Source organism: Erythrolamprus reginae, chromosome 3, assembly GCF_031021105.1.
Source record: "Erythrolamprus reginae isolate rEryReg1 chromosome 3, rEryReg1.hap1, whole genome shotgun sequence".
Taxonomy (NCBI): Eukaryota; Metazoa; Chordata; class Lepidosauria; order Squamata; family Dipsadidae; genus Erythrolamprus; species Erythrolamprus reginae.
Genome location: NC_091952.1, coordinates 77780997 through 77793229, shown reverse-complemented (window position 1 = coordinate 77793229; position 12233 = coordinate 77780997). Strand labels below are relative to the sequence as shown.

Here is a 12233-nt window from a genome sequence, read left to right as displayed (position 1 = left end):
TTTCTATTCTATTCTCATTCTTTTCACTGCCTCCCCATAATCTCTCACAAAAGGTGTCTGGGTTTGTATGATAAAATCATAAGATTTGAAGGGGTCTTAAGGAATCCAAATGAGGGTTTTTCAAACTTGGCAGCTTAAAATATGTTGACTTAGACTCCCAGAATACCCTAGCCACTAAGAGTTGAAATCTCATGTTATACCTCTTAATGTCATGAAGTTTGAAAAACATTGATCTAAACTAGGGTTGTCAAAGTAGCGACCAGTGGGCTGGATACGTCACGCGCATCCACACCCACCCCAGCTCCCAGCTAAAACATCGCAATATGTCATATGATGGCAACATGATGCAGCGAGTTTGAGTCATGTGATCTAAACCAATCTTACTTACTTACAATCATTTTACTTAATGTAGAGCATCTCTACGAAATGACCACCTAGGTCCCATTTGAAGACTTCTAGGAAAGGAAAACTCACCACTTTATTTGATAGCCTTTTGTATCAAATGACATTTCTTCATAGGACATCTTTCTTGATGTGAAGCATGAACCTATTGCCTTGCAGTTTTGACTTATTAATTCTGAACTTGAATCTCTGGGCAATAAAGAGAAAGTCTATTTCCTCTTCTGTATGACTGCTCCTAAGATCTTTGAAGGCCCCTATCATATCTTCCCTGTACCTTCTATCCTATAGGTTAAAGATATCCAGATTCATCATAGAACTAGATTTCGAAGTAGTTGATTATGAAGAATTGTTCCAGTTTGTCTATTGCTTTTCAGTTGTGAGACCCAGAACTGGATACGGCATTCCAGGTGGGATCTGACTAGGGCAGAATAGAATCACAATGACATCTCATAAACTGGACTGTGTGCTTTTGCAGTGGCATTTGCTTTTTTAGCAGCTGCTTCGTACTGCTGGTTCATATTTAACTTGTGGTTGAAAAGGACACCCAGATCCTTTTCACATGTAATATTTGTGTGCCAGGGCCTGTGATTATTCTGTACATATGCCTTTCATTTTTGTTACCCAGATGTAACATTGCACAACTCGATGTTATTACAATTTTTTTCAAAGTCGCCATGCTTTTTATACTATGATGTGGTAGCAAATCCCATGCCCCAAACAGCTGAAACCATTAATCTGTAAGAATGGAGGATTCATCTTCTTCCTACTGGTAGAACCATGTCTTTTCACAGAGGCTACCTCACAGTGGTAAATTAACAGCTTTAGCCAGTTGCCTGTCAGTAAAAATTTAGGGCTGTCTGATGTGTTTTCATCTAAGACTTTGGCAGTTTCTTACATATTTGATCAGTGTCTACTGTCTAGTACCAGAATGGGTAGATTTGTGAGTGAGTCTATCCAGGTTTGGCCTGTAGCATAAGCACAAATTATGTATTTGTTCTTCCTGAAGCTATTATAAAGCTGTGTTCAGAAGGGAGGAAATGTAAGTGGGAGAATATTTATCTTTTTAAAGAAACTGTTTCAGATGTAGAAGCTACTGCCTCCTTACATGGGAGTAAGCTTCATTGAACTCATATCTGAAGGGTTATTATCAAACTAGTAGTTCGTCCTAATATTCTCCTGGAAAAACAGTACTTTGATTAGTGCTTTTTTATTGGCTGCGGGGAAAAAAGTTGGAAGGACATTATTATTATTATTATTATTATTATTATTATTATTATTAATTAGACTTGTATGCCGCCCCTCTCCGAAGACTCGGGGCGGCTAACAACAATAAAAAGACAATGTAAACAAATCTAATATTAAAAATAATCTAAAAAAACCCAATTTAAAGAACCAATCATACATACAAGCGTACCATGTATAAATTCTATAAGCCTAGGGGGAAAGGAAAATTTCAATTCCCCCATGCCTGACGACAGAGGTGGGTTTTAAGGAGCTTACGAAAGGCAAGGAGGGCCTTTCTGTTGCTGTGTTACTTATTATGGCTGTGTAAATCCCTTGAAAGAGGTGTTTCAGAACATATTTAAAAATTTAATTATTAATATATTTAATTATAAAATATATAGTGGTATATATTTTTTGCTTTGAAAAATGTTCCTAGCTATCTCCAGGAGCATATGTCATTTGCTCTGCTGTAAAAATGATATGCAAAGTAGAGTATTTATCCACTGAACCAGGAATAGCAATCAAGCCTTAAAAATAAACAAATAAATGTAGATGTGTTAGCCATTTAAAAGAGGTGGCCTATTCAGACTCTTGTGGATTCTAAAAATTATCTTGAAGGATTTGCATAGCCCTATTATTTGCAGGATGAGTTTCATAGAGTGAAATGGAATATCACAGAAGGGTATGGTTAGTCTGAAAAAGGAGGCTTAGTAGAATAATGAAGTGAAAAAAACTGTGGATGACAAAATGCATATAAGAGAATAATTGCTGCATATTATTGTGTAATAATAGCATAGAGAAAAAAGATGCAGAGAATATAGTCGTGGAGATCAGGGGATGACTAAATTATCAAAAATTATTCAAATACAGAACAATATCAATAGATATAAATTGGTTTTAGAAGTTATCAAATAAATTTAAGGGAAAAGTAGTGACAAGATTTGAGATGAATTTGAACTAAGGGAATTATGAAATTAATATTTTAGAGCTCTATATCAAGAATATATGGAACAGCTATAGAGGGATAGAGTGATTAACTAAAAGGTATTTATTTAAGTGATTGTAATAATAAAATATTAAATCTAAATCTTTTTAACATAATGTTTTGAATTTGTAGGATTTATTAGAGTGATCATATTGGAAATTGTCCCAGAGAGTGGGAGAGGGGGGAGAGGAAGGTGGGGAGGGTGGGAGGGAGAAAGAGAGAGAGAAACAGAACTTATTCATGGATATATCTTCAAATCAAAACTTGTAGTTAAGAATTGTGCAACCTATTTCAGAATGCTATTTGTACTTCAGGAAAGCTTATTAAATAAATTATCTTAATTTCATGAAATTGACTACAAGTCATTGATTGGGGAAATAAAGAGCTGCTCTTTTAGAATAGTAAATAGAGACAATTTCAGAAGATCTCAACAAGCACAAAGTTTTTAACATATTATAATTATCAGTTGATTAAGATACAGTACTTTTAATCTGTTTTTATATCCAACCTGCATCTTAATAACTGTTTTGACTTCTTGCTCTCATTACAGTTTGAATCTTTATACCAGTTTAGCCACTGCATAATCTGATGATGTGAGCAGCAATAATTTTAGAGCTTTACTAAACAGCTAATAAATTGGTTAATCGTATAAGGTGATTCCAAAGCCCTAAAATAAATGTAACATTATTGATATTTCTGCTTGAGTTGAACTAAATTGTACTATTGGAAAGATTTGAAAATAACTACTGTAATACTCTCTGTTTTGCCTAGGTTATCTGTTGAATCCATAGCTTGCATTAAATATAAGCATTTTGCAAACTCCTGTAGTGGTACTTTAGTTAGTATGAGTGGAGTTTGCTCATACCTTCCCAGAAATAGCACTCTTTTAAATTGCCAGTGAGGCAGTACTGTATTCAAAAACGTTCAAATGGAGAAAGTGCAATAGAGAGATAGCATACACAAGAATTCAGACCAATCCTTTCTTAGAAACTTAATTGATGTTGCACCTTGCATGGAAATGCTAAATTCTCAGCATGTTAGTGATGATCCATGAAACTGTGTTGCAGGCCTCTCCAATTCCAAGACTCGGCAGATTCTACAACTTCGTGCATGAATGGAAGTCACACTACTCAGCAAATAAAACAGGAGTGCTTGGGTGATTATAAGGGCCTATCTGAGGTTTCTGCACACAGAAGGATTACTGATGGAATGGAACTGAAAGGCTCAGGCGGCCTTCATCTTGAAATTGACCACAATAGCCTTACCAATTCACTTTCATCGCAATTGTTTAATAATGAACATAGCCCCTCCCTGGGCTCCTTGTCACTCAGCAGCCCTCACCATTCAAGTCGACAACAGGCCAGCAATTTGAAGAAGAGATGTATCTCTGTGGTGCCATCTTCTGCCGATGGGATTGATATTACAACTATCATCCGCACATCCCAGACCTCGCTGGTTACCTGTGTGAATGGACTGTGGACTAATTCAGCTGGTGTTTCCTCTTCCCCTAGAGAGATCACTCTTCATAGTGCTCAGAAACCCTCTCGCCCCCAGTCCTGCTCGCAATCTGGGAACCACTGCCATATTCCTTCCCCTTCAGTATGCCTTGTTCCCGTTTCCACTGAAACTATCCGAGGGGACTGTGACCATTCCCCAATGCAGCACACAGGAGAGAATGCAAGCTTCTGCCTTATAATGAATACTGCTTCTGCTCCTCAGCCAGATATTTTACACAGCAAACAGAAGTTGAATTTCTTAAAACAGGAACCACTTGATGAGTTTACTTCTGCCTCCAGTCTTTTTCAGCATCACCAAGAGCTGCCACCACCTTATCATCTACACGAGCAGCAAAACCACATTCAAGGGGCACTGACGCATTTACAGGCCTCTATGTCTCCAAAGCCTCTTCAGATAAGTGAAAGTGATGAGCGGGAGGCCAGCAGCGGTAAGCAGATCTGTCGATGGATTGATTGTAGTGCTGTCTATGATCAGCAAGATGAATTGGTTCGGCACATAGAGAAGACTCATATTGATCAAAGGAAAGGAGAGGACTTCACTTGCTTCTGGACAGGCTGTGTTCGCCGGTATAAACCTTTTAATGCTCGTTACAAGTTGCTAATCCACATGAGAGTTCATTCGGGAGAAAAACCAAACAAGTGCATGGTAAGTCTGGAAAGTATTTATTTGCCTGGAAATACACTGGGATTGCTCCTCTCCCTTTTTTGCCTTTGAAAATATTCTTCCAATAGGAATTAAAGGATTTTATGTAATCTGTATATGAATGTTAGTATCCTATCTGTTAAAAACCTGCTGCTCTTTTATTACACAATATTTTTATCAGAATTATGCTATTACTCTATAGTGATGCTTCACTTTGGTTTTTGGAGAGGAAATAATATAAATATTGTCTTGTTGTATTTTGTTGCCCACTGCAACAGATTTAGCTTTTAAATACAAACGGTTTATATTTGAAAAGTCCACTGAAAAATTAACAGTTTGGAAGAGTTAAACATAGTGGAGAGTCAATGTGCCTTGGGTGATATTTTAAATCAAGAAACATGGAGGACATTTTAATGCATTTTCCCCCCAGTTTGCTTTTGAACAATATCCCACTGAGCCGAAGCTTTTGAAAGGATAGATGGCAAAAAGAAAGACAATCCTAGTAATTATTATTAATGACTAAAATTGAGCATCTAATATAACTTTCAGGATGGCTTTCATTTAATATATATTAAAAAACAGTTTTCAGAAGAGAGCTATTATAGCTGTTTTTCTCTGATCAGACAGATCTAAGCTACAGCATAATACCAACATGTTGAAAGAAGCATTGTCTCTGATTGAATTATTAGTTATGTGGTAAATTAAAATAAAAACTAATTATTTGCAGTTCAGTGGCAATAATATGAAACACTTAATAAAGTAGGTAACCACAAAGCAAGATTGAACCAAGCTTCCAAACTCAGTTGTGAAATACAGAATGTTTGTTTGCTAACCAAATTGCTTTGTTTACAAAGGAATAACTGCATTAAATGTCATCAAGAAAGATCACTTTGAAGAATTGGTGTTTATTCATAGGATTGTGGTTGAGTGTGTTTTGGAAAAACAAATATCCTCTAAATACAATACTGGTCAGATTTGAAGTGAGAGTTATTCTTTTCAAACTAAGATGTACTTTATATTGAAGGGGTTTATGGTTGTTTTTCCCAAATGCTGTTCCTAAGAAGCAAAGTTTTACGGTTAGAAATAATATCGAGATAGTTTTAACTGATGAGAATACGTTCCTGGCAGCCTTATTTGCTCATATTACTGTTTCATTATGCAGATGATCATATTAGAAAATGAAATAATTAAACAAAGTACTGTATGTGGTTTCTTCTACTCATGGAATAGCTCATAATGCCTCATTACACATGTACTTTGTTTTTATACACTGTGTGCTCTTTGTATATTAGTATGTATCTATTTTTCTACTCTAAATATTCCTATATAATTTATTACATAATACAATGCCCAATATACTTAACACTATATTTTCAGAAGTTTAAAACAACAGGTATTTTGCTTATTTCTTATCCTTGCCATCCTAAACTGTTTTATGTGTATAACATCCTTTAAATCTTTCCATTGACCTCATACTGGTAAATTATGTGGCTTATATACTCATGACAAGAATCCAAGCATAATAAAGTAGTACACATAATTTTCCACGGCAGTAGATGTTGTTATTGCATTTGGAAAAACATTAAGATTGCAAGAATTGTCACTAACACTAAGCAACACAAATAGTTTATGTAGAGACGGGAGGAGAATCAGACATATATTGAAATTTCCAGCTTCATTGTGTCTTGAGATAATTGTGCTGTATTAGAAAAAAAATAGAAATCTGAAACTATGGAAATACTTGGATTATTCAACAGTTTGTTTGTGTGTGTGTGTGTGTGTGTGTGTAGTCACATTGGAGGTTGCTTTTAAAAGGTATATGAAAACAGTCCTCTCTCTTTTAAAAATATAATTTCAGGCGAAACTTTGGTGAAAGTGGAATAGAACTATGGAATTATTCAATAACAGAAAACATGCTGTACGTGTACGTTTGGTACATGTGGCAATTTTTAATGTTACCTTTCTATTCAATTATGACACACAAATCTTTATATTATTATGTTGACCTCATCTAATGGGTAATACTAGAAGAATTTATAAATGTAAATTGGACTGTAGACGCTTATAAATAGCGTATTAGTCTATGGGTCTAGATATTAGGCTACTTCAAGTATACTCTTCAGTATAAACAAACAATTGTCAGTACTGTGGTCAATTCAGTATATTTGAATGGGTATTTTGTCCGTTCAGAATTGAGTTTTTATGTAGTATTACAAAATAAATGCTTAGTGTCTTGTTTTTTTTAATGACTAGAAGAACTACAGGTAAAACTATTAAAATATGTTTAGTTTTAAAAAGGAAAGAAGTTAAATATTTAAAATAATTAAAGGTTTTTTTGCAGTCCAGTCTCAAAATAAACCACAGTTGTAAATGATCAAAATGAATTTTCTTTAAATATTAGCTTAATTAAAAAATACTTTAAAAATCTTAATTCTTAAACTAAGGAAGCATTGGACAAACTCCTTCAAAATTAGTGTTGGTTAGGAGTTAATTAGCAGTGTAATTGTGGTTTACTCATGTTTTTGTGCACCTCAAATTTAAAGAATAATCATTTTGCAAATGTCAATTTTCAATTAAAAATATGACTCTTGTTTTTAGAAAGTCTAAATTAAATACTCTCATAATTTTTCTTGGAAGATGCTCCCTTTCCCAATTGTTTCCAGTGGCTTTTGAAACAACATTATTGCTTTATATGAAATTGGGTATTTTTCCAGTCTGATCAACATCATTTGTTGGTTAAATATGTGTTGAACAGATTCAAGAGAAGCTGGCAATAAGTAGCTTGCTGTCTGCATATATAAAAGCCCCCTTCTGTGTAAAATTATTAATTTCTTATGACAGTCTTTGCTACTATGCACTGTAATAGACAAAGGAATTTTGGAATTCAGGCTACTTGAGAACAGGAAATTCATGAGACATTTTGATTGAAAAGTAAATGGTCCACTAAAATGGCACTTAATCCTTTTATTATCTTCCAACAGCAGTTTCCACAATGTATTTTCATGAGGTAAGCTTCCTCTTCAGTCCAACTGTAATACTCATCATTACAGCTGGTTTAAATTTAGCCAGTATGTTCCCTTCTCAGCAACAAAGTGGGAAAAATGGAACGCAAATCGTCATAAAGGCATTATTGATATTTTTGGGTTCCCTGGATTTGTTGCCAAAGTTTATATTTTTTAATTTTCAGTTAAAATATATAATGGAGATATTCTTTTTTCAACATTGTGTCCTTTCATTTATGTTGGGTTATGTTATGCTTTGCTTTTGTTCCTTCCGTCTTTATTCTTTGAGCTGTGTAAGTAGTCTGAAGGAAACTACCTAATCTCTTTGCAATATCCTGTTATGCTTCATATATAGCTTGTGTTATTTTAGTTTTATTAAATTTGGTGCTCATCTGCATTATAATCAGAAAGATAGCTAACAAAAATAATGATGCAATGCCTTTAAAACCTGAACTTTTGAAAGATTAATTTGATGCTTTTTTATATTTGATGTCCCAGACTATAGGAATTTTGATTGTCTGAGAACAAAAATGAGATCACTTAAATGTTTTCAAGTTTTTTTAAAAAAACCTTACTTTTTGTCCTACCATTGTTTTGCATAATAATGATGAATGAAGCTGATACTATACAAAAGTGGTTAAGTTCTTGCTTGTGAGTGTAATTAAGTTATTTCATTTAAAATAAGTATGTACGCATATGTGAGTGTGCTGGACTTTAAGCCAAAGAATAAATTGTACTGAACTAGTTAACAGTCATCAAATTACTATTTAAGTAACAATTTATAATCCTCATTAAATTCAATTTTTACATCAAATAGGTGAATAGTATGATGCAAAAAGAAACTTTTTGGATAGTAAATAACATGTTTAGTTACTTCTCATATCCACATGAAAACATTTGAAGGAATAGACCAGTGTTTCCCAACCTTGGCAACTTGAAGAGATCTGGACTTCAACTCCCAGAATTCCCCAGCCATATGATATGGCACTTGCTGAACCGGATGTCCATGTGCCGCCTCTATGTTGCTTGAGGCAGGCAGGATTCCCTTGTTGGGTGTCAAGGGAAAGGGAGGGTTTTGCCTTCTCTTTCTGCTCTTTCTTTCTCTTTCTGCTCAAGATTCCCATGTACAATTGATGGGCCACTGTGTGACACAGAATGCTGGACTCGATGGGCTTTGGTCTGATTCAGCATGGCTCTTCTTATGTTCTTAACGATTGTAAAAAAAAGTCTTAACATCATGTTAGTTATGTGGGTGCCTTGATTTAAAACAATCATGACTTAAAATGTAAATTTGGCACTCTATTACAGTCATAAGTGGAGGACTATCTGTGATCATCTATTAGTTATTGTAGGGAAAGTGGAGATTATTCCATTTCTTTAACTGGATGGTTCCTGAACATATTTTCACAGATTTTGAGCTTGTTGAGTTCCTTGATTTATTTAAGATCCAAGACAAATAATAAAAAGAGTTTGGCATGTAAAGACAATATAAGAGGGTTGTCTTGAGCCATTTCAGGCTGACTTTAGTATTGAAATGGTTTTGATGATAAGCGATCTTTGCTGGAAGAAAGAGGAAATAAAGATATCTGAACAAGTTGTTTTTATATACAGGTAGTCCATGATTCCTTTAGTGATTGTTTCAAGTTACAGCAGTAGCAATAGCAGTTAGATTTATAGACATATACTGCTTCACAGTGCTTTACATCCCTCACTAAGTGGTTTACAGAGTCAGCATAGTGGCCCCCACAGTCGGGGTCTTCATTTTGCTGACTTTAGAAGGATAAAGGCTCAGTCAATCTGGAGCCTGGTGAGATTCGAACTGCCAAATACTGGAAAAGTTGACTTACGAGTGGTCCTCACACTTGCAACTTTTGTAGCATCCCACAGCCACATGATCAAAATTTGGGCCCTTGGCAATTAGCATGTATTTGGACCGGGAGTCACTGCTCACAGTCACTCATGCCCTCATCACCTCGAGGCTCGACTACTGTAATGCTCTCTACATGGGGCTACCTTTGAAAAGTGTTTGGAAACTTCAGATTGTGCAGAATGCAGCTGCGAGAGCAGTCATGGGATTCCCAAAATATGCCCATGTCACACCAACACTCCGCAGTCTGCATTGGTTGCCGATCAGTTTCTGGTCACAATTCAAAGTGTTGGTTATGACCTATAAAGCCCTTCATGGCACCGGACCAGAATATCTCCGGGACCGCCTTCTGCCGCACGAATCCCAGCGACCAGTTAGGTCCCACAGAGTTGGCCTTCTCCGGGTCCCGTCAACTAAACAATGTCATTTGGCGGGACCCAGGGGAAGAGCCTTCTCTGTGGCGGCCCCGACCCTTTGGAACCAACTCCCCCCAGATATCAGAGTTGCCCCCACCCTCCTTGCCTTTCGTAAAGCTCTTAAGACCCATCTTTGTCGTCAGGCATGGGGGAACTGACACATCTCCCCCGGCCCTATACAGTTTATACATGGAATGTTTGTGTGTGTGTTTGCTTTTAATAATGGGGTTTTTAGTGTTTTTTAAATTATTAGATTTGTTTTTTACATTGTTCTTGTTATTGTTGTGAGCCGTCCCAAGTCTACGGAGAGGGACGGCATACAAATCTAAATAATAATAATAATAATAATAATAATAATAATAATAATAATAATAATAATAATAATGTATTTACAAAGGTGGCGGTGTCTGGAGATCGTGGGTTTGAAACCTTCCCAGCCAGCTTTCAACAAGCAAAGAATTTTTGATCCTGATTATGGTCATAAATCTAGTACTACCTGTACTTGTGGACTGTCCCTTCATGCTTTCTTTTTAGTCCAAATGTATGTACAGAATAACTTCTCCTTCCTGATACACTCATAGGGATGAGATTCGTAAAATCTTAAGAAATATTTAAAGGGATTGCTTCAGTTCTCACTGCAACTTTTTGGCAGGTGTTAATAATCCGGGGTGGTGTAGTAGTTAGAGTGCAGCATTGCAGGCTACTTCAGTTAACTGCTAGCTGTAGTTCAGCAGTTCAAATCTCACCACCAGCTCAAGGTTGACTCAGCCTTCCATCCTTCCATGGTGGGTAAAATGAGGACCCAGATTGTTGGGGGCAATATGCTGATTCTGTAAAACGCTTAGAGAGGGCTGTATAAGCACTATGAAGCGGTATATAAGTCTAAATGCTAATGCTATCTGAAGTGGTGTTGTTTTCTGAAGACCAAAGTTAAGTGACATGGTGGGAAGAATGACAAAAAATAAGTGCAGTATATGGGAGTATTTTTTAAGACAGCAAGACATGTAGCAAACATTCTAGGACTAAATCCAAATGTGAGGAGAGCTCTTTTTTGTCAGAAACATGGTAGGAAAGAAAAGTAGAAGCTGGTTTTCCTGTGCACGGCGGTCCTGGCAACAAGCTATGAATGGTTTGGTTTTTTCCCCCAAGGGCCATAGATGTTAACGATGTTTATCATCTTGTCTAGCTTTGCCCTGTAGGACACAGGCCACATTCAAGCATCATAGCAAGTGGCATCTTCCACCTACAGGAATTGGTTACTTTAACCATCTGCGTGCAACATCTATCTGACAACAACTATACCAATGTTGTTTTACATGTACCTCTTGTAGGGCAAGCAGCATATGCCTGAAAAAAAGCCAGTGGCACTTATTGGAGGAGCATCTGTAATAATAGCCAGTTGATCTATTGGGTGCATTCTCAAGTAATCAATTAGTATCTGCTCCATATCATTCCAGGATCTCAGTCAAAATATATTATTATCTGATTGCAAAAGTATATGCACATTCCCAATCAAACCAGGACTTCTCTGAAAGTGCCACAAGCATTCCATATATGTTTATGCATAAATACATTAAATAATTAAGGAGATATTATATAAGCTGGTCATCTTCTCTATTCAGAGTTGAACCATTAACAAAGCAGTCTAATTATTATTCTTTATAAATCAACAAATGTAGAATTTTTTCTTTCATCTATGTATTTTTCAATGAAATGTTGAAGAACAATCAGTTTTGTAGACCACACTAAAACCACACTACAGTTGCCAGATGTGACTTTCTCTTATTCATAATTTTGCTTGACACCTCCCCGGGGACATTCAACAACATTTCCTTTATAATTTTTGTATTTTCTATTTTTCTTTGTATGAGGTATAGTGTCTGTAATCACACACAATGCAATTTTCTTATGGATACATCCAAAAAATTCTAATACTTCAAATGTTGGGTCTCTTGGCCATAATGAATAATAAATAAAATGCTGGGTGGTAGTAGGAAGAGGGAAGACTATAATTCAGTTTCTCTTCTTTTGAGTTTCTCTTTAGGAAAACCCAGTACAAAATTGTTTTCTAATGGTATAAGTGTATTACTGTACTTATATTACATTTTATGAATGTGTGTGTGTGTATGATACATGTTTTTGCTGAATTTGAAAATTAAAGGGAGACTAGAATAGAT

The 12233-nt window shown here is 35.8% G+C and overlaps 1 protein-coding gene across 5 annotated transcripts in view; it reads left to right on the top strand.

Moving 5' to 3' along the window:
- GLIS1 (GLIS family zinc finger 1) overlaps positions 1–12233 on the top strand; it is a 260750-nt gene that overhangs the window by 101467 nt on the left and 147050 nt on the right. For all 5 annotated transcript variants that reach the window (XM_070745920.1, XM_070745924.1, XM_070745925.1 and 2 more), the window contains one exon: positions 3679–4774. In XM_070745920.1, coding sequence (XP_070602021.1) covers positions 3679–4774 — 1096 coding nt within the window. The remainder of the gene's footprint in view (positions 1–3678; positions 4775–12233) is intronic.